The sequence below is a fragment of the Silurus meridionalis genome, chromosome 20, assembly GCF_014805685.1.
Source record: "Silurus meridionalis isolate SWU-2019-XX chromosome 20, ASM1480568v1, whole genome shotgun sequence".
Taxonomy (NCBI): Eukaryota; Metazoa; Chordata; class Actinopteri; order Siluriformes; family Siluridae; genus Silurus; species Silurus meridionalis.
In genome coordinates, this window is record NC_060903.1 from 4,786,490 (window position 1) to 4,813,977 (window position 27,488).

Sequence of the window (27,488 nt, forward strand, 5' to 3'; positions counted from 1 at the left end):
ACAGTCCACTACAACTACACTACAACAATGTTACAACTACAGTGCACTATATACTTCTGAAATACTACAGTACTACAATTTAACTACACTTCGTTCCTGTAACATTCTTTCATGTTCTCATAACAGGAAGTTGGCCTTGGGAATTAATTCTGAAACAACAAACTAACATTCCTGTAACATCCACATTGATGTGTTCTTACAGGACTTTCTCTAATCTTTCTATTTACCAATATATATTTACCTTATACAACCCTAATTCCAAAAACATTAAGACACTGTGTAAAATGTAATAATACAATGATTTGCAAATCTCATAAACCCACATTTTATCCAAGATAAAACATAAAAAACATAAATGTTTAAACTGAGAAAAAAGGTACCATTTTAAGAGGAAAGAAGGCGGCATTTAAAAATGTACTATGGCAATGTGGGAAAAGTGAAAACGTGAATGATGCCCTTTTCTTTCCATGATTAGGGATTTAACCTGCATTTATGGATGACATGGAAAACTGTGTTCACAAATAATGATCTATGAAGGTGTTAACGAGCCCATGTAGAGATTTCCATTACAGAATCATGACCGTTTTAAATGCAGCGCCACCCGAGGGCCTAAAAATCACAGGCAATATTGTGCACAGAGATTCCTTCACTTAAAGCTGCTGTATTTCAGTGTCAGTTATACAATTTATGCAGATCAGTTGAGTCACATTCTTCTGAACAATTTTACACTAATTCAGAAGTTCTTAAAAGGATTGAACTTGGAATTTTACATCTATTATCACATATATGTAGTAAACTTTAATTTCCTATATATTTATTTGGTTACTTGGTTTTGTGTTCTGTTTAAACTATTGTCTTTAGTAAACATTCACAAATACGCTGCATATGCAGTGTAAACTTTATTCCTTAAAAAAATGTGTAAAACCAAATTTAGAACACAAATATTGACATCCTAACAGCATTTTTAGTAATCTATAAGCAGTGCATTAAAAAGGGTCTGAGTACTCGGTCATTTAAGTCTACACAGTCTTTTTTTAATTGTGAAATAACTAATTACAATTACTTTAAATAGCAAGTGGATTAGCACTGAGATAACTGAATGCACAAATGTTTACCTAAAAATGCTGACACATCAATCCTCAAAAAAAAGACAATAGGCACAGCAGTGACAATCGAATGACGGAATGAATTGAATTCACAACAACGTGTCTGATTGACTATTTGTGCTCTAAGCTTTTAATTGAGGTTCCACTTTGTTGGCATTTTAGTTAGTCAGGCTTCCTTTCTTGCCAGTCCACAGTTCTCTCAGCTCCACCTGACAGCCCAGGTCTCTGAGAGCAGCTTTCGCCAAGTCACCGCAGTCCCGGTGTGAGGCCAGAGCCTGACCAATCAGAGCTTCGGCTCCCATTTCCAGAATAGGCTGACTGAAATCGCGTGTTCTTGCAACCAGGTTTCTGAACAGCATACACGACTGTTTCTGCAACAGAAAACACACTTTCACTTAACACATTCATATATTGTCTAAAAACACCGCGTTGGCGTTTATTAATTAAGAGTCATGTCAAACCATGGTATTGTGTTTACCTGCACGTTAATGTTCCCTGGATGCGTTTTCATGGCCTGCAGTGCGGCCTGAGCTCCTCCGCTCTCCATGATGACTTTGCAGTTTCCGGGTTTGCGCAGAGCGAGCACACTGAGAGCGGCACAGCCTTGTTCACACACCTGAGACAGCAAAGGCATTAAGGTCAGCATGATTAAACCCATATCTGATCAGGTTCAAACCATATTATAATAACACACCTTCTGACTACTACTTTTGACTGCTCCTGTTAGGGATCTCCACAGCGGATCATCTGTCTCCATATCACTCTGTCCTCTACATCTCCCTCTGCATGTCTTTCCACAGCACATCCATAAATCCTTGGCCTTCCTATTAGCTCCAACCTCAACATTCTTCTACTGATATACCCCATGTCCCTCCTCTGCACATGCCCAAATCGATCTAGCCTTCTCACTTCGTCTCCAAAATGTCCTACATGCGCTATCCCACGAATAAACTCAATTCTAATCCTATCCATCAGGATCTTCACAGTATCTTCACCTCTGCTACCTCCAGCTCCACCTTCTGCCTTTTACTCAATGCCACTAAACCATACAACATCGCAGGTCTCAACACAGTCCTATAAACTTTCCCTTTCACTCTTGCAGATACTCTTCTATCACAAATCACTCCTGCTATCACACTTCTCCACCCACTCCACCCTGCCTGCACTCTTTTCTTCACAATAACCAAACCTTCTGACATGTAATGAGAAGAGTTTCAGTGAAAGTGTCACCTGTGTATTATTTATGTGTCGGTTTACCGCCATGACAATAAGCTCCGTCCCGCCTGCTTCCACAATGCCGTCTTTGACGTCATCATTTCCTGCGATCGCCCGCATCGCACTCAACACCTGCTTTGCAAGGTCCTGGAAGGAAACAAAATATATTTTTAAATAAATGATACCCAAGAAGCTCAGCTCAGCCAGAAGTAACAACTCGGTCTATCACCTGACAGTCCAAGCTGTCCGCTAGCAGCGTCATCATGAACTTCAGTCCTCCCAAATCCACAATTTCCTGGCAGAACTCGTTCCTTACAGCGAGGCGGGACAGAGTGGCACACAGCTCCCTGAGGACCGGCACGTTCTCGGGATGGGCTGTGGTAACACCATGAAAATTTGCATTTCTCTATTAAGTAATGACAGATTGAGATGATATAGAAAAATAAACAACATAACTTAATCAGCCAATAATCGATTTGAGAAGTTTGATCGGCGGTCTCGATAAAACGCTGATCAGATGATGCAAAACTGATTTTGGAAAACACGGGTAAAAAACAAAACAAACAAGAGTAGAACTAAATGTCTTGATCAGAACAGAAGGGCCGATAAGATGACCCAAAACTCGCCGTTTTTCCAGACGTGCTAAAACGGCTTCACCGGTCTGACAATTGTACAATGTGTGTGTAAAAGACAACACATTAGCGATCTGCAACGTGTGTGTGGTGCAAGAACATTCCAGGAGGAGGAAGCACCCAAAACATTTACCACCACCAACCTTTTGAAGGCTAGACAAGTAAAGGCATATGAGCAGTTTTCAAAGTTGCCACTAGGGGACGGGACGGTTCACCAACTCAAGCGCCACTCACTCAGCGGTCGATAACAGAGATGTTTTAAAGACAGTGATCCTACTGCAAGGGAAGTATGAAGCATAAAGATCTAGCATTCATATGCCTTGATCATCATCCGCTGCCTTTTGTAGAAGACGAACGGCTGCAGCGACTCATGTCTGATTTGGATTCACGTTACACTAAGCACAGGCTTTTTTAAGTAGATATGTTACACATAGATATGTAACATCATTAAATCATAAATCATATATATCTATAAATCATTTGTTAGTATGGAAATGATAGCAAATAAATCGTTCTTCTGACCAGTCAGTTTTAGGAATGAAACAGTGCTGTGGTATGAGAAAAGCACACAAGCACTAGGGTTACAAAATTCCAAGACTGGAAACTTTCCATGGGTATTAACTGGAAAATATGGGAATAAACAGGGAATTTACAAAATTCCAAGTTAGCCTATAACCCGGGAAACTTAATGCAGTCGGAAAAAATATCTTGCAGGATAATTTTAATTAAAACGGCCAGATTTAAAGTAATTTCAGTTGAATTTCAACCCTGCGCATTCATCACTTACATGCACACAGCGCACTTACGGCAGGGTTACTGAGGCCACGCCCCCTACATACACGGTGCATTCCGCCATAACAAACACACATTTCTTCAATCCTGCACACAAAACAATGTTAAAAAATGTCCATCTTGGTGAGTATTCACATAATTAACAGAAACATTACATCGATTTATGTTTAAAACGTCCTTGTGCTGTGTGTGAGCGATTGCACAACAAAATTAAAACAATTAAATCAAAGAAAATTAGTATTAGTTTGCATGCGTCAACTTATCAGCTAACAAAATCTTGATATTTATTTGTATATAACACAGTTTATATACATTTTCCCATGTTTTCAGTTAATTCCTTAATTTCTAAGTTTCCAAACTTGAAATATTTACCAGACATTTATACATAATAACATCAAAAAGAAACAAATCTCACCTTTCGCAACATCTACAATGACCTTGAGTCCATTGTGCTCCAATACGATCATTTTGGCGTGTTCGTGCGAGTGGCCGAAAGGAACCCGCACGTCATCATCAAAGGTCAAGACTCTAAGAACAATGCAGGCCTCTTTGACCACCTCGGGCCGCTCCATATGCCGTTTTATGACACTGATGAGTAGGCGAATCACCCCGGCCTTCACCAGGTCCTGCCTGTTCTGCTCGTGCTTCAGACAGCAGTGACGCACCGTCCGGATAACCAGGCAGGTCAGCGCCGGATCCTCCTGGTGGCTGCATAAGTGTCAATCAGAAAGCCCCGACCCTCTGCCTCCAGAAGATCTGGCTGGCCGTCCATGAGCGCTGAAAGAGCTGCAAGAGAAGCGGAGAGCACGTTGTTGTCGTCACCAGCAGCTTGGCAGCAAGAGAGGAGTGTGGGATAGGCATCTTTTTGGGCGGCCAGGTATCGTTGAGCAAATCCGACGGCACACTGTTCCGTGAAATGCTTTAAACTCTCCAACACGGATGTAGACGGGGACTCTAATGCGCTTCTGATGGAGTGTAGAGCCTGAAAGGGAAATCACTGGAAATCATTTCAAGTGCAGAGAACTTTTTTTATTTTTATTTTTTTTCCTGACACCGAGATTCAATTTGTTCTATAATGTAATTTAAATGTAATTGTTCATCACAGCTCCAGAGATTGACGATGTTCTGTGCGTCTGTATAGCTTTCTGGTTTCACTCGTATGTTAAATGTGTGCGTGTGATAAACTGAGAGGTATTCCAACATCACACCAAATGTGATAAACCCATGTTGAAGAGGATTTAATAAATGAATAAATGCCAGTCTTTGTCTGCCACTGTGTTTCTTTTGCACTGTATTTCTCAGCCAATCAGGACAAAGAATCAAATACACGGTGGTATCAAACATTTTGGAGACTAACGGTGCAAACTGGTACTATTGTGAGCACGTGCGTCTGTGATTTCATCACATCAAGACTTCCAGGACACATTCCTGAAGTGGCAGGAACCTGTGGGCTCTGTATTGCTGTGCACAGGGGGCTATTTTAAGGGGATTGTTGTTTAAACATAGATAAATAAAGTACTTTCTTCTAAACAGAGCCAGTCTCGAAACCTTCTAAAACCACCTCAGAAACGGTGTAGATTAATGTGCCTTCGGTTTAATGACCGGTTCTCATCCAATGTCCTGGTGTACCATACAAATAGGTTCTTCCCTTCTCTAAGAAACCCAGATCAACTTCAGGAGGGTCTGTTTACTTGCTGATGAAATGAAGGAGGAAAAAAAACACAAATATATGTTGAGATCATGAAAACTATAAATCATAGAAAAAATGTATGGGGTGACTATAAACTAATTGCACCTACTGATCACTCTAGATGTCCTGCTAAACATTTTCATGAAAATAAAGCAACAACAGAAAGAAACCGGTGAATCGTGGTCATTTTGTACCTGGAGGACTTCATGAGATTGAGCATCTGTGGTCGCTTCAGAAGATTTTCTGGGTACCGCCTTGACAATATTACTCAGATCCACACCTTTATATAAAGAGAATGTTAACAAAACAAACAAACCACACTGACCATTCAACGAGGTTGAAAACAAAAGCTGGTGAGATTTACCCTGAGACTCAAACTGCTCGATTGCTTCGTTTAGAGCTTCACTCTCCTCCATGTCGAACTCCTCAATGTTCTCCCTCACCACCGAGTCAAACGTCTCCTGCGCGATTCTGCGTTTCGCCATGTTTCCAGAGGAATGAATAACTAAACAAGAGAAAACAACATTATTATAATAACAATATTGCCCCAATAATATACATTTTATTCCGCACCTCCTTATAGACCTTGGTGTTGCTATGGCACCCTCAGGTGCATTTAGGATCACAACAATGAATGGAAATGTCAAATACTTCCGGGTAAAATATCACAATTGAACCTCTGGATGTTTTTTAATAATAATAAAAACCACCGAATTGTACACTGAATTTATTTCAATGCATCACTGATAGCAATCACGCTACTCACCGCACCACCCAGTCTGCAACTCAACGATAAAATCCCACCCAGATACGTAGATCGCAGCGCTACGCTATGAGAGGAAACGCACTCACGTAAAAATACTCCATAACAACATTTACGCACGCTTTTGTGAATCCCAAACCTTGCCTTAGGTCCGTTTGGTTTTAAGTCTCGGGTTGAACGTGTACAACTATTGAGTTCCGATGTGAAATTAGAAATTCGATTTCCGAATCCAAAAGCATTACAATATAGTTTTAACCCTAGTGTTATAACGAATATATGCTAGCCATAACACTAATGTGATGTCCTTAAATTAAAGAAACATATTTTTATATAACAGAAAAGTTGCAATATAATGACATGTGCAACCTATATGTGCATTACAGCGCCATCTTGCGGACATTCATTTTTAAAGGCAAACGCAATTGAAAAAAAAAGAAAATTGCGAATTATTTAAACTTCTTTTTTTTTTTTTGAGAGAGAGAGAGAGAGAGAGAAAGAGAGAGAAAATTGAAAGACATGAAAACGTAAAAATAAATGTTTACGTAAAAATAAATGTGTTTGTATATGTTATGGAGTGTATCACGGCGTTTCGTTTCCTGGTTAATTGGCTCACCAAGCTAAAGCAGTGCGTTTGAGTGAAACGCTTCAGTACTGCATTGGTTCGAGCCCCGCTTCTGTGTCTCTTGGTCATGTTGGCAGGTCCATGATGAGAAATCATGCACCACTCTGATGAGCTGATGTATACCCCTACCACAGTCTCTGAGACCAACAAAGCCTCCATGTTTTAATATTCAGACAAAAGGAACAGAATAAATTTTCATATTCATATACGCTGATCTTACAAATACAATAGCTGAACTCTGAATTCATTAAAAAGACCAATTTACACCCAAGACGGTATAAAACGAATGAAAGAACATTTGCCAACTTTCGACTCAATACACGTTTGGAATGTTTGTACCTTTTGTAATAGATGTGCACGAGTCCCTCAGTTGTTCTCGGTGTGAAAAGATGGATCTCAAAATGTATCTGGTCAGTGGAAAGGAAAGGGGTCAAATATGCAGGGTTGGGGAAAAAGCGCATATTGTGCATGAGAATAAACACAGGACATTGATTACAAACTATAAAATCAGATTCTGCTCTTCCAGGTAACAACAAACAGTAATTAGGAATCAAGCATGTGTCAACTTTTGAACATCATTTTATTAATATTTGTATCATTAGCACAGATTTTGTAAGGTGTATATAAACGTATATGAAATCAACTATACATACAGCAGATTACAAAGTCAAGTAGGCTTTTTCTTTATATACAGTGCAGCACACAGTGAAATTAATTAAACAAATGAAAGCCACCTAATTCAACATAAATGAACACTAAATGACCCAAAACTAAAACAAACTGGCTTATTCACAGGACTGTACAAAGTGCACGTGTGCAAACGACACTAAACGTGAAGAAAAATGTTAATAATAAATACTGTAAGTTTTATTTTTTGTGAAAAATAAATTGCAATGATCTTCATTTGAGTATGTCAGTCTAGATATTTTGTTGAGGAGTCTAACGGCTTGAGGGAAAAAACGACTTCACAAGTCTGAAGCCAAAATGCTACACTTTTTCCAGACAAAGAGAAGTGTAAAGCGAGTGTGAGGGGTGTGTCTGAGGTCAGTGACCATGCTGATGGCTTTGCAACAGCAGCATGTAGTGTAAATGTTCATAAAAATTGAAGAGACATCCAGATGATCTCCACTGTTCTCCATATCTGCTACAGGGTGCAGCATCTCCAATCCCAAAGCCCACCATACGATGTTCTGTGCAGCAAAACGAAGGCTGAAACATTTACGACGTTTAGCAGACGCCCTTATCCAGAGTGCAGAACGAATGCCGTAAGCTTGCCTTGGTTTCTGAAAAGTTCTTGCAAAAAAATGCTGGCTCATATTAATGACAATGTGGAGTAGACTCTCTCAGAGGTGAAATCTAAAAAACTCCAGATAATTAGAGATGTCTCAGTAACTGCTAAATTCGAAAAACGATTACGTGACACGTCTCACGCAAATGCATGCACACATCATCTCAGACACACACTTGTTTTTTTTTTAAATACAGACCAGCTTTATTTATGCTGCTTTCAGTCCAGCTTCCAAACCAAACATTTATTTTCATCTAGAAAATGAAGATCACAAGCAAACACATTTTCTGTGCAGTTTAGGTTCAACATGTCCCTCCATTCCCAAGCAGGGATAATCATGAACATATCAGTTGACAGCTCAGAGAAAAAGAATAACACTTGCATTGAACACCCTTTTTTTTAAATTTATTAACATTATACGCACATATGAGGTGATGTCAGTACTGTACAATTTGATGCTGGTTATATAGAAGAGGAGGGAAAGGAAAAAAACAACAACAACAAAAAACCCCTGATTTTAATCTCACCAAAACAAAGGCCAAAGAACAGTTAACAGTTCTAAACATGAACCTGTCGAGAGCTACATTAATGTTTGGTGCTGGAACAGTCCTTTACATGTGGTCTGTGCTGCGTGGTGTTCGGATACCCGTCACTTTTTATTTTTGTTTAATAAACAATAATAGCGGCGTTATCTTACAGACGTGTTAATAATGAGCAGGTGTCGATGGATGGTGAAATAGAATCTGATCAGGTTTCAATTATGTCCGTAACAGAAATGTAGTTTCTGTTATTACAACAATGAATAAACCAATAGTGCTTGTTTTTCTTTTTACCTTTTTCTGTTACAACATGGAAAAAAAAAAGACCAAAGAGTAATGGATCCAGTATAAAGTATCCAGTCTGTAGTTGTGTGTAGTATGATGTGAAGAAGGAACGAAATTGAGTCACATAAAATTTTTTTCAACAATCAATCAGTCTATTGAAACAGTTGTTTATACCATGGCCCATGAGAACTCGTTGTATTATAGGATAAGTAAGTGAGCACTGAGATGAGGGAGATTTGACACATTAAACCCCCCCCCCCCCAAAAAAAAAAGCAGAGAACCTTTGACGGGCTTCTGCTTGTTCTAATTTACATGATCGATCCTAAACTGATCTACAGAGCTGTACGCTGGGCTTGAAGACGTTTTTGAGTGTTACAGGTGAGCGCTAGTTAACTGGCTGTGAAGGAGGTATTCTAAGCACAACGTTTTGGCACGGCAATATAAGAGAATCTGAGCATGCAGAACTCCCCTGCATCCTAGAAACGCTTCGGAACCGGATCTTATTTCCCCATGCTGGCATACACGGAGTCTGTGATTTAATCCAGTTTTAAAAAAAAAAAACCCCATTTCCTCAGTTTTTGTACCTATTTTAAGAGATGCTGAATGTGCTGTTAAAAGCAGGAAATGCAATAACAGGTATTCACTCCAGTTAAACAGCATCAAGGTCGGTCCTGCTGGTGAACAGTTTACAGCCTGTGGGCTCTTTTCTAATCAAACCGAACAAAGTAGGCTCCTTCTCGAATTCGGTAAGCACGCAGATAAACTCTGTGTAGCTTTTTTTGAAAGTGCAGATAAAAGTGTAGGAGTCTAAAAAATCTCCGCTGTCCACTACATTACTCACCAAGTTCAGCTCTTCCCAGTTCTAGACTAGTTAACAAAACTGGAAGTACGTCAGTGAGCTATTTGTAACACAGCCCAAAAGCCCCTGGAATATGGAAGAACTTGGTGGTCATTATGTGTAGAAGATGACCTCTGGGATCTGGCCATCCTCGACGGAAGTGCCATTGTTGTTGCCGGCAGCGTAGCAGAAGGTGAAGCAGGTTTTGGTGCCGGATCCTGAGGACTCATGGGTGACCTTCCGCATGCCTTTAGTGCCATAGTGGGAGTCGGGACCCTGGAAATGCCAGGCAACATATCAAATCAATCCTTATTCAATTTACATGAAAACTGCACAACAAAATGTGTACAGAGAAATTATTGGACTTTTTGTTTTACGGTGTCCATATCAGTAATCTAATTTTAGTAAAAATGCAGTGTTTTACAAGTAGAAATCATAAGAAAACAACAGGCTTACATCTGAGCAAAAACTGCCCTTTATCAACACGCCTAATTTAATAATTAACATCTATTGATTTGGCTTCACTGAAATCAGAAAAAAAAGTGGATTCTTTTTCAAACTGGCAACAGAGAACAAGAATTATTTCGATGCAAAATCACATTTTGTCACATACACATTTATACAGAGTAGTGTAGTGAAATGCTTTATACCAGTGGTCCAAAACCCCCAAGCTGTGGACTGGCACCGGTCCGTGGGTTAATTGGTACCGGGCCGCACAAAAAGAATACATAACTTACATTATTTCCGTTTTATTTATTATCTCTCCGCCACATCTGTCTATGACTCACTCTTGATGCAGGTCATGATGCCTTGGTCACATGTCTTACCTACATCCACTACGTTCTTAAATGGGCTGCTCTGGCCGCTAACACATAATACATTACCGCTAAATTGAAAGCAAATTTAACAAAAAACAACACTACATGCAATCCTTTTTACGTGTGGAACATAGTTAAAATCTGAGTTTCTTCAGAAACGTATTGGATGACAGACCCCAAGTTTGTTTAGCCTCCGCCTCGAAGTTTGTTTAGTCTCCGCCTCGAACTTTTAGTACATTTTTCTTATTATAATTAAACTTGAACACATACACAACAATGCCAGGGTTAGCAAAAAGAAACTCAAGTTAGCGCAGTGTCACTGTGGCTACTCGCTCTGTACCGGAAATAAGATTTCCTTTGCGCATGCATGAAATCCTTAACGAATCCGTAGCGCTAGTGTTAGCTGCTACGAATCCATCCACAATAAATACTGATGTATAACTACATACTTCTCTAATGTTAGTAAATTCGAAAATGGTGAGCATGATGAGCCATACCTTGAGAGTAGCACATGCTGTGTAGTTAACGTTGGGCAAAACCTCCACTGGCTCCTTGAACATGACCCTAAAGGTACTCGAAGACCCGTCACAACTGAAACCCGTGTCGTTCTGACCAAGGACTGTATTACTGTCTGTGTGAATGATCTGAAAACCAGATTGATAACAGAATTCCCAATGCATTATTCACTTACAAACAATACTACACTTCTGAATGAGCGAAAGATTTCAAGAACTCTACCTGGATGTTGACCTGATAGTCTGTGGGTCCGTGTATAGACCCGTACAGTCCAAAACCCACGACAAATATCCTGCGGTTTACACAGAATCTGTCACAGAAGAGAGGAAGAGAGAGAAATGAAGAACATTGGAAAAAAAAAATACAACTGGCACAAATTGTGTGATGTTTAAGCAGCATGTCTGTGCAGGTCTCAGATACTGTGGTTGGGTTATCCATCAGCTCATCAGAGTGGTGCATGATCTCTCATCACAGACCAGACAATATTGCACTACACATTTACAAACGTTTTATCACCAAATTAGTGGCAGTCTACACCAACTAGGCATCAAATTATGACCACCTGCCTAAAATTGTGTGGGTCCCCTTTTGCTGCCAAAACGGTCCTGAGCATTAACAGCATTAACTCCTTCAGCAATTTGCGCTACAGTTGCACGTCTGTTGGATCGGACCACACGGGCCAGCCTTCGCTCCCTACGAACATCAAGGAGGTTCATCAATGTTCCTTCCTTGGACCACTTTGATAGATACTGACCACTGCAGACCGGGAACACACCACAACAGCTGCAGTTTTGGAGATTTGGACACAATTTGTCCTAACTCTCTTAAATCCTTATGCTTGCCCATTTTTCCTTCTTTTAACACATCAATTTTGAGAATAAAATGTTCGCTTGCTGGATAATATGCCACCTACTAACAGGTGCCGGGATGAAGAGACAATCAATGTTATTTACTTTACCAGTCATTTATTTATCATGTCATAAATGTTATGCCTGATTGGTGTACACTGGTATAACATTTTGTTTATGTCATCAGAATTTTGGGCCACGGATTGCAAAAATAAAATCAAATCAAGAAACAAGAAATGCTGTAGTGCACATACTTCATACTTATTTTGAAAGCTGGTATTTATTAGAGTGTGTGTGTGCGAGAATGTTCTGACCGGATTCGATCGCTGGTCCCACTGTATCCCCAGCGGCTCTCCACCTGGGCGAAGCGCGTGATGCTGCACTCTTTCCCACGCAGACAGCAGCGGGGCCGGTCGATGAACTCCACTCTCGGTTTGGGATTCACTGTGAAGTGGAGGAACAGACTGACCACCTCCCTGTCTGTCAGAATTCCTGACTGAGCAGGACCTGCACACAGTGACATTAACAAACACCACTGCAGGACAACACATGCAAAGTCTAGCATGGCGTTTAAATTTAACCCTATTCGGCTAATCTTTAATCCCTTCATCCTTAGTGACGGAAGCGCCGGGTGTAAGAGTGCATGCTGTGAAATACCTGCTGCAAACTCCTCTATGGTCATTAGAGGAAAGCGGATAAGGGTGAGGGCTTTTCCCAGAACGCGCCTCTTGTTCTCGGGTGTGGGCTGCAGCTGCTGCCGGTGAGCCTCTGCCTCGGCCCAACGCACCGCCGCTCCGAACAACCGAACCTCCCGCACCCCGAGTGTGTCCCGCTCCAACACAGCTACGAGTGTGTCTGAGAAACAACAGCAACACGACAAACAGAAAATCAAATTTGGTTTGTTTTCATTTTTGCACAAAACATTATGATAACCTTACCAAAGCACAATTTTAGTAACATTAGTATATTGAAATTAAAACATTTACCACAGACAACTTAAAAAAAAAAAACAAAAACAAAAAAAAAAAAAACACTTGCATCATCAGTTTTGGGCAAACTATAATCTGACCATCTACTCATATAACCGCTGATATGCTACTCATGCCTTTTGGTATATTGTGTTCATTCCCACTGACAGGGTACTGGCTCTGACTAGGAACGGACCGTACATGCAAAATATATCATAATACTCAAAATCATGATGTAAAATCTGAATTCGATTACACTTTTATTTATTGCATAACTAGAAAAATGTGAAAGCAAAATCAATGCTCTACAGAATATGTAAAACTTCACTTCTTGCACTCACTGACCCTCTATTCGAGATCAGTAATAAGTCAAACTCAATGAAGCCTGACCTTTAAAACATTGTAAAATCTTTGTATGACAATGTTTTTTTTTTACATTTGACCTTGCTGTGACCTTGATTCTAAACATTTTAATCAGTTATTCTGCTGGTTACAATATACAATATGCATTTACCCTCAGTCCTTAATCTTTTCAACATCTACAAATCTTCATCTTTACACTTGCTGAATTAGGAACTGAAAACTTCTGTCTCACTGAAACTTTCTCACTACAAAATGTTATAATTAGCTATAAATAAGAGGTAAATATAAATGCAATAAACCATAAAATTGTTTTCACATACATACCGAGATCTATGTCTGTGAAGCCTTCTGCAGCCAGAGCATCGCCCGTGTTCTTGTCAATGTTCTCGAGGCACAGACTCGCCAGCTGAGGTTCATCGAAAAGTCTGGCCTAGATCAATAAAACAACAGTGAACCAAAATGTGTAAAATTATTCACTTGGCTCTATAAAAGGCAACACAGTTTTTATGGTTCATCCAAAAGCTTAAAAATAAAGACTCCTAAAAAGCATTCAATAAAATACTTTCTCTAACACACAACTTTGAAAATCATCCAAGTGTGTGAAATTGCTGTAAAGCTTTGCAGAGCCGTGCCTGTGTGAGAAGCATGAAGGCGTTGTCGGCCCGCAGGTTCTTCTTCAAGAACTCCACGCAATGAGCCTCCAGCGCCGGGACGGCGTATTTCTTTGCGGTGTACAGGGTGGTCATCACAGTCTCTGGTCCGATTTGAACCTCGTCGGAGTAGAGGAACCTGCGTGGGAAGCGTTTTAGCGTGGTGGAAATGTCAATTGTGAATAATGGGCAAATCATTCTGAGGGTCCAAATCTTACTTTAGCAAAGCCAGGAAAGCAGCGGGCTCTACGTCAGGCAGCTCGATCTCTGTGGAGGTGGTGGCCATGCCTCCGTTAAACATGGCATCAAATACTGCACTGCCGACCGCCAAAACAAACCTGCAAGAAATAACGACAGACTACATGACTATTCACAATTATATCGAAATAATTTATGTAATAAACTCTTCTTGTTTGGACAGTTGGCATTTAATAAACATGATAATGACAGTGGAATGACAAGGCTGACCTTTTATGCAAAAAATCTGCCCCAGAGCGACTTCTACAATCATGATATACCACACAATATTTGGTTGCATCCGTTTTATTGCTTTGGAAGAGAAAGCAAAACTTCTATTCAAGCAATAGAGCTGAATTCTTGATTCTGATTGGCCAAAACGTGTTGGTACTTTTTCTGTAACAGAAGCTGTAGTTTACCTCACAAGAACATCTCAACATGCTTGTTCTTAGACACCAACCACGCAGAACATTATGACCACCTGCCTGATATTAAGTTGGACCCTTTTGTCCCCTACTAAAACAGTCCTGACCTGTCAAGCATTAACAGTTTTCACTTCTTCAGCATCTTGAGATCTTTTTATTATTACATTTGAATTAATTTATTATATTTATCAAATATTGATTAAAAAAAACAACATAAAAAAAGTGTAAACAGCGCCTTTGTTTGTATTGTGCTTATAGAATTTCTGCATGTTGGCCATGGCGGTGTCTATTTTTTGAATCATTCGATAAATATTCTCTATCGCGATATATTGTATAACCGATTATCGAAACCACCACGGTTTTAGGAACAGTGACAGTAGACACAATGTAGTCGTGAGTTACCTGTGAGCAGGTATGCGTTGTACTCCCATTCCTTTACCCACCAGAAAGTGGACGTCACTCAGCACCTCGTTATTAAAGAGGAACGCAAATCTTTCCTTCACGGTACTTTTGGTCGCTTGCCAGTTATAGACGGGCTCTCGGTAAACCAGAACCGCAGCTGCAGCCGGAGGAGCAGAGAGTGAGGAGTGAGATGCAGGGGCAGGAACTGCATTGGACGCCGGTCCGGTCATGTTTGACGCAACTGCGGCCGCCATCGACCCCCCGATCGCCCCTGCTATCACCGAGCCCTGCGCCACGGCCTGCGGAAGCGAGTTGCGCATGTTTGGCGGAAGCCCAGAGACGACACCGCTGCTTTCGGAGCCGTTAGGCCCTGGTTGAGGGTTTGAGCGTCTTGTCGCACTCTGTGAGCTTCCACTCGCACCGATAGATCCCCCGTTGCCTGCTGCCAAAGTGTAGCTACTGTTACTCGGCTGACTGTTACCCAGCGGACCGGGAGAAGGGAAATTCAAGCACGGGGCCCGACCGCCGTTGTCTCCAGCAGCCATCTTGGACTTCAACTTCTCCCTTCGAGGTCTGATTAGGTAAACAAGTTCTCTTCACGACACCCGTATTCTGACAAGCCGATGATTCGCTAGTCACTCTATTGGCAATCGGGCCAGCGAATGTGCAGCTCACTGGTGTATTCTCAGCCAATCATAAAACAGGAGGCGGGATCTCATGAGCCTATCCTCGCACAAGAGGCGTGGCTTGTCGGAAAACAGTCGGGGGACATAGTGAGGTCACACAAAGCATTTATTAATGTTATTAAAGATGAAAAGGAGCAAATAGTTTATCAGTCATTAAATACTCAATGAACGAAATTGTTGTTATGGCGGGGTATTTTATTTATAATAATACCTACAATACCTTAACATCAGCAGGAACAGCTACAACAAAAAAAAGAAAGATTTTTTGTTACATACAAATAATTTTTTTGTAGACCCCAGCAATAAGGTCCAAGAGTTTGGAGGCAGCTTGGAGACACTGGGGCTTGGATCCCTGACCTTCCAACCAGTAATCCAGAGCCTTAATCACTGGGCTACAACATCATTTCTCAACAAATGATAATAATAAAATCAATATAAAACCAACAATATCCAATTCCCAATCCTCTTTACCAACATCTTACTGCAAACGTACTGTAGACAGGGTTTCACAAAGTAATATCATGTCAAGTAACATTATTCTGTTATCGTTCAACCAATTAAGATAATATAAGAAAACTAAGAAATATAACTAAGAAAAAGAAATGCAACTATATAAAAGAATAGAGACATAATATAGTATACAGTATATACACAACACCATGTATAAATTCAAATAAGAAAAAAGAGACCACTAGTAAGTAGTTACGCTAACAGACATATTGCACACAATGGATTGTTGTGACTAACGTGCTACAGACTACAAGACTATTGTCATTGCATAGAAAAGTGTTTGTACATGATACACAATGGCGCCCAGTATAAATAGTCCCTAGACAACCAAAATAAAAACATTTGATTGTATTCACTGTTTCACTGAATATATGCTATGATTTATTGGAACATGTAATTACAGATGAGCTGGCTTCTCCTCTCCACTCTCTGCTTCCGAAGCTACATAAGACGTGTGCATGTTTCCCAGATGAAAAAATAATAACAATAATCACCATGCTTAAAATTGTATATCCCCTTGGTTTTTAATCTGTCTCTCATGTTGCCTTTTTGAGACTCAACAAATGTTTTCAGTTGTGCTAAATGTGTAAATCTGGAACAGAAAATAATGTGCAGTTCCTGTACTAAAAACTAAGCAAAAACTAATTCTGACCAACCAGGCAACAACACGGTATTACGAAATAAATTAAGATATAGTGTCTTTTAGACTCTAAAATATAATAAATTAGATATATCTACTTTGTAAAATAGCTGGTTTTGGCATTGTGTATTCTGCAAAGCGTAGGCAGATTTGTTTCCTCAACTGTATAACAAAGGCAGCGAATTTGTTATTTATTTCTAGTGCTGTCTATTGAAAAATATTGGGGAATTTCTATTGGGTGTACCAAAGGCATTATAATTACAGGATTTCCGCGGACCTGGCAACACCACACCTTGGCCAAGGCTGTTTTGATGAGGACAGTTTTACTGCCGCCTTCAGGAGTAAAAGGAAACATCCGGACTGCATCAGTTTACTGCAAACACTGCAGCAGCTCTTTGTTCATTACAGTGCAGAAGGAAAGACTCTCTGATCCTGAACTCTTTCATTTTCTGTAAATATTTGTATACTGGGAAAAATCTACGGTTTCCCCTATTACACCTACTGACTTTAAGAGAACCTGGTATAAATAGCATACATTCCTAATGATTGTCTTGCCAGGATTTCGTTTATAATGGATGCATAATTATGATGAATGTATATATGTAATGTACGCAGTTTATTTTGCAATCTCAAAGGTGAACGAATGATTAAATGAATGATTGATTGGATGAAAAAAAAAATGAATGAATGGATGAATAGATGAATGAATGAACGAACGAATGAATTAATGGATGAATGAATGGCAGTCTGTGAGTCTGTCAAGAGTGTAAAATAATAATGTAGTTTTTTATTCTATTGCAATAAGTTCTCACGAGGAGATTTTTCCACTTTAGACTCCCAATGTGATTCAGCTCATGCGGGTTTTCGGGAGCTCCTGGCTGTGGGCGGGAGTGTGACAGCGCGAGAAACTCCGCCGCCCGCGCGCACGTACACACCACCCACGCCAAACAACCCCCCACCCCACCACCTTTCCGCCCCCGGAGCTGGTCGTCTCACACCGTGACGTCACATCGGCATGAGCTGTCCCCGCCGCGCTGGTGCTGAAAACAAGATGGCTGTGCGCGTGCGAGCACAGGAGGACTGACGACCGGAGCTTTCACGATATTGAGACGGTCCTGCGCGGAACAGAGGAGCAGCCGAAAGGGACAAAACTCACGGCGGAAGCTTATGTGCTGAATATCTATTTTCTTTTACCCCAAAAGCGTCGGGCAGGAGGGTGCGTGTTTGTGTGCGTGTGTGGGCGCGCGCTGAACGCGGGGCGTGTGTAAACCGGACATCACCGAATCACGGCACGTCCAGGCTGTCCCGTTCTCGACCGGAGATCTGGTAGAGGACAGCGGAGGACAGCACGAAGCGAAACCCCGTGACTGTCTGTAAGAAGCGATGTCACTCCTGTGTGTTGGGGGTGAGTTGAAAAGCGTCTTTAATTAAATATCTCTGTGTGTGTGTGTGTGTGTGTGTGTGTGTGTGTGTGTGTGTGTGTGTGTGTCCCCGTGTCCTGCTGAAGTTTGTGCGTCCACTCTAAAACTGAATGAAGCTTCTTATTTGGAGATAATAGTTTTTTTTGTGAATTAAAAATTAAATATGTATTAATAACATAATTGGATCAAATATAATATAATAAAATATTAATAGGATATATATAATATAAATGTTATATAATTCCCTCTGTTCCAGACTGCTGACCGAATTAACATTCGATTCAAAATCTAAATTGAGTGTAAAAACGAATTCATTGCTATTTGATGATCTTAATCGCTTATTCTTAATTGCAGTAGATTTTATTTTGTTTTGCGTGCTTGTTTTTATGACCCAGTCTTTACACGGGTTTTATTTTCTCCTGTACCCGATCACACAATCAGTTTAATGACTCACACCGGTGTATCAGCCTCTTTATTACCCAGAGGGGACTCGTGATAGTTTGCCGCAGTTATTTGTTTATTTATTCATTTATCTGTTTGTTTGTTTTCCTGTGGCTCTGAGAAAATCATAAAAGGTGGTTGGGACCCTGCATCACTATTGCAGGTGAAAACCGTCTCTCTCTCTCTCTCTCTCTCTCTCTCTCTCTCTCTCTCTCTCTCTATCTCCGATTCCGCAAGGGAATCCCGTGGGCGGCTGGCGCGCGCGCGCTTGTGTGTGTGCGCGCGTGCTCCGTCTCATCCAAGCCGCCATTCACGAAAAACGTTCACGCGCTTCATTCACCAAATCACGCTGCAGTGATAAAGCCCAAATGTGTTTAACCTGAAGCGCCTGGATTTGGATTCAATAAAAGCCTTTTTTTTTCACTAAGTCTTAATGAGGGTCTGTATGAAGTGAATGTGTGTGTGTGTGTGTGTGTGTGTGTGTGTGTGTGTGTGTGTGTGTGTGTGTGTGTGTGTGTAAGAACCCCATGTGATCCCAACATCAGGTTACTGCCTTATGGGGCTTCTTTAAAGTGATCTGGTTTCCTCCCACCTCTCCAAAAACATAATCTGTAAGTGTGAACCGGTACTTGAGGTACTTGAGTACTTCATGTCCAGTGTTCTTAGAACCACCATTGTAACCCTGACCAAGATAAATCAGGTAATGAATATAAACATGAATCTGATGCATCCATTGGCAGAATGCAACATTATTGTAGTATTTTAATACTACGTGTAATTCTTATAGTAGTACATACAGTATATATATTGGGAATGGGTAGCTCATTAGTTAAGTCATTGGACTTTGGATCGTAAGGTCGCAAGTTCAAATCCCAGCACCACCAAGCTGCCACTGCTCAGCTAGACGTTGCTCTGGACATGCCACATGCTGTAAATGTAAGAAACTGGACACTCGCCTGTATTAGATGTACAACTTTGATTCTTATGTTCAACGCTGAATTCAGACCAACCATTGCCAAGCTGGGCTTTTATACTCTAGCCTGAAAGGCAAAAGCAAGACAAGCGCCACTCTCCAAAGCACTTAGTCACTACTGTTCCATTATTAGGCATTAACAAAATTCATTCAGCCTTTAGAGCACACAGAAAACATTTAAAATGTATTTAAAGGGAAAATCAGCTCTGGATGAGTTCCATATGGATTTTTCAAATTAACACGTGATCTTCATTAATATCCTTAATTAAAATCAACCTGTTTTCATTTCCAGTAGCAGTGTTTTAGAACCCCAATGCTGATTTTGTGTGTAAAAGAAGTTGAGTGAATTATGTCGGTGTGACCTGCCTCACAGCAGATGTTCCAGTGAATTATGTCGGTGTGACCTGTATCAAAGCAGATGTTCCTGCGAACTATATGTGTGTGTAAACTGTCTGAAGCAAATGTTACAGTGAATTATGTCCGTGTGACCGGATTCATAGCAGATGTTATAGTGAATTATGTGTGTGAATTGTGTGTAAAAGATGTCTGTGTTACCTCTATCACAGCAGATTTTCCAGTGAGCTATGTGTGTGTGAATTGTCTGTAGCAGATGCTCCAGTAAATTGTGTGTGGCTATTGTGTGTAAAAAGATGTTACAGTGAGTGAATTGTGTGTAGCAGATGTTATTGTGAATGATGTATATGTACTGTGGGTAAAAGTGAGTTGTTACAGCAGATTTTACAGCTTTGAGTAATGTGTGTGTGTGTGTGTGTGTGTGTGTGTGTGTGTGTGTGTGTGTGTGTGTGTGTGTGTGTGTGAGACAGAGAGAAAGAGAGAGATGAGAGATTTGTTTTGCCTCTTATCCTAAAAGATTTGATCTGAAATTTGTTTTAAGAGATTGTTTTCTACTCAAGAGATAGAGAAAGAAAAAAGAGAGAAAGAACGAATAAGGACTATGAGTAAGGGCACAGCTTAAGTTTCTCTGTTCAGAGTGAATAATGAATAAAGGAATAATGTGGAAGGTTGCAGAACGTGGAATGTGATCAGTGCCATATTCTTCTCCACTCATAGTCCCATTTGTGAGCATTTATAGCAGCCCGAGTCTCCACGCTACCCTGCGTTTATCTGGATGGATGTTATCTAATAACACTGTTATTTTGAGAAAGCAGGATATGAACTGACAGTATCAACAAAAAGAAAAATGCTTGTGTGTATATATGTGTGTGTCTTTTCTCACCCACACATCTCCATCTTTTGTTCAGTCCCACAGGGGATTTTAATGATATCGTCACATTACATAAAAAACAGGTCTTTTGTGGGGTTTATAATGATGTAATCCTTCTGCATCCTCCTTCAGATTCAAATGCTCTAACATCCTAATCTTCTGATTCACATGTGGGAGTGTAGGTGGTTTTATGTAATACATTGTGAGGTTTATAAGCTAGTTGTTCATCTCACAACCCACAATAGGACAGAAATCAGCATCGATAACTTGCTTGGTAACTAATCGCAGCCTGATCAATTGAAATCACACCCAGTGGTTTTCAGCATTTAGTTCAAAACTCGAATACACTTGGTGTACAATCAAGTGTCTTCTATGAAAAAAAGCTTTTAGCGAGTGGATAAGACATGCTTAATTTATATTTACCTTACATTTCATTCAAACACTAAGTTTGTAGATTTTTTGAGAATAATTTTCCTTTCAAGTAATATATATAGTAATGCCAAACAGAGAGGCAAACATTTAGCTAGCTAAATGGAATGCTAAATACATAGCTAGCTAAACAGAAAGCTAACTAGCTAACAAATTATAGCAAGCAAAATGGAAAGTTCAACACATGGATTGTCATCTAAGGTCAACTTTTTGTTAGACCAAAAATTCTGAACTTACAATTCAAGATGTTTTGTGAGTTTTCTGAAACTAGTTGTACATACATTTATGAGTAGATTTTCACTAATGCATTAAAGCATTACCCAAGCCTTTATTTTACATGTCATTGGAAAGAAAAATAGTCTTATGTCTAAATAGAAATGCACTCATTCCAGAATAATATAGAATTTGGGAAAATGTTTTGGAAGATACATACCCATTCACTGTAATTCTTTTTAGAATTTTATATAAAGTGTCTGGCAAACGTAAATGATCAATCTGGATTGAATGTCTAAGCACCTAGCATTTATTTTTGAGGAAATTGATCATGAACTCTGTAAGTAGTGCAGTGTCACATTTTCTAATGATCCTAATGAAGCACTGCTCAACCTGTCACCTTTCTGAGAACCTTTCTAGATTTGGAACTTAAATTCTCAGCTCTAGTACTCTATATAAAAATAATTTCATTTGGCATTCATTATCTATAAAAATGACCCACACCATTTGGTTTCTACAAAACCTAGCATTAATCAATTAAATAAATTAGATTTACCATATTTAAATATTTAGTCATATAAGTTGTCCCACAAGCAGTCATACAATATGTAGTCATAGAAATATGCTTTTGAAAACAGAGATTGTATCATTTATTTAAATTCTGATGCTATAACATAGCCTGCTTGGTTTAAAAAATAAATAGCTAAACAGCTAATTTCAGTAAATTTTTTCAGATTCTGAATCCATATATAGTCTGGCTTTAAGTGTTTGTTAGCTCGGTGTTGGAGGTTATCTCGTCATTCAGTCTCTTATTTATAAACACAATCTCAGGGTTCATTGATTACGATGTATTGTCTGTACACAGCACTTCCTGACCTGAATTATTTATATTGGCAGTGATTTATGAGTTTGCTCTTATTATAAAGAGCCATTTTTTCCATTGCTTTCTGCAGTCCCAATTTCTTTGTCATTGATTTCTGACATGTACTGATATATTACAGCTGCCAGGTTTTAAAAAAAATCTTTTTATTTTTCCACCGCTTCAAACAAAACCTCAGAATCACAGGTGAAACTGCACCGCAGCATTCTCTGCCCGTCTGTGCTTCTCGTAACGAGGCTTAAATTTCAACTGAGAAGCAGCCAAGGAAGTTTTAACTGGCTTAAAACGGTTGTGGTCACTTAGCTCAGCTACAGCTTGGCTGTTTCCACCTGGGCCGTGTTTTAAATGGTCCTGGAAAATGCGAAAGGGAAAAGTACAGTTTAATTTTAACCACTTTTGGTGAGACGTGTAAGAAAACTTTCAAGCTGCAAAGAGGACATTAGTGGCCCAGTCATTTTTGTTTTCCTGGAGTGTACTGTGTTGCACTCGAAACTAATTAGCTAGAGTAGGCGGAATTAATAGGGTTTCAGCACAAGGTCCCAAGGAATTTGTCACTAGCTTTGGAAAACAATAGTGAAAAGACTAAATTAGGTGTCACACTGTTCAAGCTGGTCTGGGTTTAGTATTTTCTCACTTTAAAATCTCAAATAAGGATAAAACAAATATAGCGCGTATTTGTGCCCCGCTTTCCTTTCCAAAAGCCACATAAAACTGTGACATACAAATAATGCATTATATACAAAAAACCCCAGAAGAAATGATAATATCCTTTCGAAACAAATTTAGATATAATCAGTAATACATAATAATCCGGGTATTTTTTGCTTATAATTAGCACGTGATCTTCATTTGCATCCAGAATTTATTTTGTAAGGTTTTTTGGTTCCCTGACATTTTGCTCTGTTTTCACTTTTCCTGCATTGTTCAACAATGCAATTTGACTACCAGTTAATAGTCAGAATTGCGAGGACAGAACTTGGATTTATGTATTTGTCCTACAAAAAAATAAAAATAAACGTCAATGCCTCTATGTCCATCTTTTGTTAGCAACAATCTAGCTACCTGTGTCCCTGGTGATGTTATCACAAGTGGACAGATGAGACCCAAAGCTGTTTTGGAGTTGCAAATATATCCTCAATATCAACCTGTGATCAGATTTCATTAACCGTTCCTTCTAGAGCAAGTCTGTCATGCACATTTAATAAACCAGTCTTTGTTTGCATTGCATTCCAGGCTAAACTTGTCCAACAAATTATAGTTCATGTACCCGTTCAGAGTGTTTCACATGTTTTAATCAGATGTAGAAATCAGATAACAAGATGAAGCTATGAAAAAAGAGCTGCTGAGTGTCATTTCTTTAAGCATCGTATCTTCCAGCAGTGATGAGTTGATCCTTTATTGATGTCCCAGACTCATCAAGACAGTGAACCGTATAATTAGTGTTACAGAAAAGAAAAAAAGGAAAGCAAAATAAAAGTACAGAAGTAAAGAAGTGCTACATTGTTTGCTGTTGATTTGACTTGAATGGGAGCATTTTCTTTGCTTTTCACAGGAATAACCAAAATGCATCACCAACCAACCAACAAATCTTGAACAGAATCATGAATAAGCGTTCATAAAATATTGTATCATCTCATCTTGCTTGGCCCCTCTCTCATACAGACATAAATTAGAGTTAGAGAGTTAGTGTGACATGATCGGAGTAAACAACCACGCTGAGGGAGCCATTAGGAGTTATAACTACGCTAAACAACAATGCATCCACAGCTAATCGGGTAGACTGGTGATCCTCTGTGATGCCCGACCTCTTTAGGGACCAGCACGTGAGTGCTTAATTAGAACAGGCGTAACCTAAACGGCTCCAGATTACCTCACCGAAAGGCCAGGGCTTTGCTCTGTGTGGCACCGGGTATGAACCTGATTAATTGGCTTAGTGCTAATATGTAGCTAATAGAGGATGGAGGGGGAAAAAAAGACATGAAGAGAATGAGGCTGAAATGAAGGATGGGATTTGTGCTTAATTACGTTTGTATGCATAGTTGCACCACACTAGGAGTTGGAGTAGGATTGTAGAAGGCTTTGCACCAATTTACACTTACACTTCTGTACATTTGCATATTTACCCCAATATATTAATTTAAAAGCTATTTGTGTGTGTGTGTGTGTGTGTGTGTGTGTGTGTGTGTGTGTGTGTGTGTGTGTGGCATCATCCCGACTTGCAGTTTAAAATCTCGCCCCAGGGGCTGTGTAGAAACACTGAGTTTAACTTGTCCTTCGGATCTTTTTATCTCTGAATGCCCGTCGGCGGTGTGATCAGTTGCAGTGACAGTGGCTGACAGGAGAAAAGCTCTGGGAATTCCTGACTCTCTGCAGGTGTTTTAACTGTGTGCGTGTGTGTGCGTGTGTGTGTGTGTGTGTGTGTGTGTGTGTGTGTGTGTGTGATATATGTAAAGAGAAAGCATGTTGTGGATGTTCTTAAAGCAATATATCTATCTCTCTGCACTACTTTGTAAGGTCAGGGTCATTACGTCAGTACGTATGTCTTATTAATGCCCACTGCAGCTTGTGCCACATAATACCGGACTCGTTAACATTCATATCAAACACGTCTCGCTCTCATCTAATCCTTCTCTCCGAACGCCTCTCATCTCCATCCTCTGTTCTCATCTTATTGCTTAATCGTTTTCTCTCAGTGCCTCTTCTGCACCCTCTCTACTTGTCTCTTCTTCCCTGGAAGCAAAGATGTCAAAAAGCTCTGACTCAGCTTAAATCTGCACTCAACCCCCCTCAACAGACACATACACAGTTTAACAGGCGGTTTCTATTACATTTCATCTTCTTTCATTCATCTGTTTGTTTCAGTGCTTTCTGACATTTAATGCAGTGTCACGCGTCACGTTTCCTCACACATTCCTGTGGGTCGGGTGCCAGCAAGTCTTTTTTTTTTTTCATTTTCTGTTTCTTAACAAAAAAAAAAACGGGCTGAGTTGAGCTGTGAGCTGTAAGCATTAAGCTGCAGGATTAATTTCACACAGTCTGAAGAAAGCCCAGGAGAGCAGCTGGAGAACCGGCAGCGCACCGAAAACAGGAAACAGATTGAGCTGCCATTAAGACCATAGACCCGAAAAAGAGAACAGGAACAGAGAAGAACGTACATTCGCCGGCAGTTTTTAATAGGAACACGTGTACACTTCATGCAGTTGTTTATGTAATTAGCCATTAGACTGATCGTATGCATTAAAATCATGCAGATACGTATGGAAATAGATTACAGTGACATGGCAAACAGGAATTTTTACACACACACCAGAAAACAGGTGCAAAAAAAATTAAAACATCTGTCAGATAAAAACTCGTTGTCGATAGGAAAGGTGAAAGGTGAGAGAAGAACAAGTCGTCTTAAGGAGTGATTCATTCATTTTGTACTGGATGCGCCTGAGCAAAGCATCACAAAATGTCAGTAGGTTATATACTAGAAACAGAATAGAGTTTACCTCCAGACTCTTCTAGTCCGAGTCGTTCGTTCTTTTATCACATGACTCCCATTGACACTATGCAGTGCATTACACAGGAAACAGAATTGATTAGTTCATCTCATGAGTTCCCTGTTCAAGTCGTTCGTTCTTTTGTCACGTGACTCAGTTCTCAGTTCTTTTCGTCCGACTCTTGACGTTATTGTTACAATAATTAGAAGTAACATCACTGAACATATCTTGTCCTTAGCTGGATTGTCATATTTTCATTATTGGATCTATAGTCAAAGTACATGTATGTAGACGTGTTGGAGAACATTTTATTTTATTTCTGATCAAAGGAACGAAATGAACTAAATCAAATAAATTGTTTTTCTGGTAACAAGTACAGCATGAAGTGAGTAAAGGGACTGATTTATTTGTTTTTTTATCTTTTGTGTTCTGCAGTGAAGAAAGCTAAGCTCGATGGACCCCAAGGTGAGTAAAGTGACTCAGCACCAGCATTACCACTGAATCAAGGCACGACAAATTGTGTGTGTGTGTGTGTGTGTGTGTGATTGTGTGTTGTGGGTGACCTCTTTTTCTTTTTTTCCCTGTAGAGAAGTTTAACACCTATGTGAGTCTGAAGGTACAGAATGTTAAGAGCACGACGATCGCCGTGCGGGGAAACCAGCCGAGCTGGGAGCAGGACTTCATGTTGTGAGTCTCTTTCAATCTCTCTCGCTCTCTCTCTCTTTTTCTTTCTCTCTCACACACACCTCCTGTGTTTTTGCTCCTTATCTGTCATGTCAGCTTTCTCTCATTTTCTCATGTTTCATCTACCATTTTATTTCCACAGCCCAGTTTTCTGATGATTCCTTTTTTCACACTTTCTCTCCCTGAATTATTCTGTAATCAACATTTTAATTGATATTAAATTTCATCGTGAGCAGGAATACACCAGAAATCTCCATTATCAGAGAACGGATTTTAGATCATTGGCATTACTTCACTGGATGTTTTATGAAGCCTAGGTCAATTCCAGAAGGTGATAGCTCAGTGGTTAAGGCGTTGGACTTAGGTTTGGAAGGTCAAAAGTTCAAATCCCACCACTACCAAACTGCCACTGCTGGGCCCTTGAGTAAGGCCCTTAACCCGCACCCTGCTCATCTGTAAGTCGCTCTGTATAAGGACGTCTGACAAATGCCGTAAATGTAAATTTTGAAATCATGTAGCTTGATGTTGGTGTCTACAGATTTTTATTTTAATCAAGCAACCCTAAACTGATTTCACCTCTTTAGATAAACTTTTTTTACTGCTGCGTTTGCAAAGCAGCGTTCACACCTATAGTAATTCAGAGCGACAAAGCAATCAGAGACTGTTAATTACTGAGTTGTCAGAGTTGCCAGGATCGGTTAGTGACAAAAATGTGGGTGTGTCCAGCAAAATGACAGTTGAGAAAAGTTTAATTAGACAACATAGAGTGACTTGGTGCAGTGACTACTCGTGGGAAAGAAGACAGTATGCGATCCATCTCCTGATTTGTTATCAGAAGTGGAACTGTAGTTTTTGACTTTGTATCCAAAGGTCGTGAGTTTAAATCCCAGCCACTACAAGCTGT

At 39.9% G+C, this 27,488-nt stretch overlaps 3 protein-coding genes across 5 annotated transcripts in view; 1 reads left to right on the plus strand and 2 right to left on the minus strand.

The window, feature by feature from the left end:
- Positions 1 to 886: 886 nt before the first annotated feature.
- armc6 (armadillo repeat containing 6) lies at positions 887 to 6,352 on the minus strand. The gene is given in 9 exon segments (XM_046877171.1): positions 887 to 1,477; positions 1,585 to 1,722; positions 2,337 to 2,468; positions 2,551 to 2,696; positions 4,161 to 4,460; positions 4,463 to 4,727; positions 5,630 to 5,715; positions 5,800 to 5,940; positions 6,202 to 6,352. Coding segments are annotated over 8 exon segments (1,401 nt in total). The 5' UTR covers positions 5,921 to 5,940; positions 6,202 to 6,352; the 3' UTR covers positions 887 to 1,264.
- Positions 6,353 to 8,287: 1,935 nt separating this feature from the next.
- Positions 8,288 to 15,585, minus strand: LOC124403265 (BTB/POZ domain-containing protein 2). Of its 2 annotated transcripts, none has more exons than XM_046876929.1 (9): positions 14,998 to 15,585; positions 14,152 to 14,271; positions 13,916 to 14,072; positions 13,608 to 13,713; positions 12,610 to 12,807; positions 12,267 to 12,396; positions 11,327 to 11,414; positions 11,086 to 11,232; positions 8,288 to 10,046 (listed from the first exon to the last, which is right to left on the minus strand). In XM_046876929.1, exons 1-9 carry the CDS (start codon positions 15,540 to 15,542, stop codon positions 9,885 to 9,887), a joined length of 1,653 nt encoding a protein of 550 aa, XP_046732885.1. In that variant the 5' UTR covers positions 15,543 to 15,585; the 3' UTR covers positions 8,288 to 9,884. The 2 variants fall into 2 exon arrangements, with proteins under 2 accessions (XP_046732885.1, XP_046732883.1); XM_046876927.1 differs by having other exon boundaries at positions 12,267 to 12,459; positions 14,998 to 15,584.
- Positions 15,586 to 17,899: 2,314 nt separating this feature from the next.
- LOC124403314 (protein unc-13 homolog A) overlaps positions 17,900 to 27,488 on the plus strand; it is a 50,196-nt gene continuing 40,607 nt past the window's right edge. For both annotated transcript variants that reach the window (XM_046876991.1, XM_046876992.1), the window contains exons 1-3: positions 17,900 to 18,238; positions 26,336 to 26,365; positions 26,488 to 26,587. In XM_046876991.1, the coding sequence (XP_046732947.1) occupies positions 18,217 to 18,238; positions 26,336 to 26,365; positions 26,488 to 26,587 (152 nt within the window). In that variant the 5' untranslated portion in view covers positions 17,900 to 18,216. The remainder of the gene's footprint in view (positions 18,239 to 26,335; positions 26,366 to 26,487; positions 26,588 to 27,488) is intronic.

Bases quoted from the DNA above. Each gene is read 5' to 3' on its own strand.
- LOC124403265 (XM_046876927.1), bottom strand. From the start codon at position 15,542: ATGGCTGCTGGAGACAACGGCGGTCGGGCCCCGTGCTTGAATTTCCCT. The intron at 12,460-12,609 runs GTATTTCACAGC...CACTGTGTGCAG, and splicing joins CATAGAGGAGTTTGCAGCAG to GTCCTGCTCAGTCAGGAATT. The intron at 11,415-12,266 runs GTCAGAACATTC...CTTCTGTGACAG, and splicing joins GGGACCAGCGATCGAATCCG to ATTCTGTGTAAACCGCAGGA.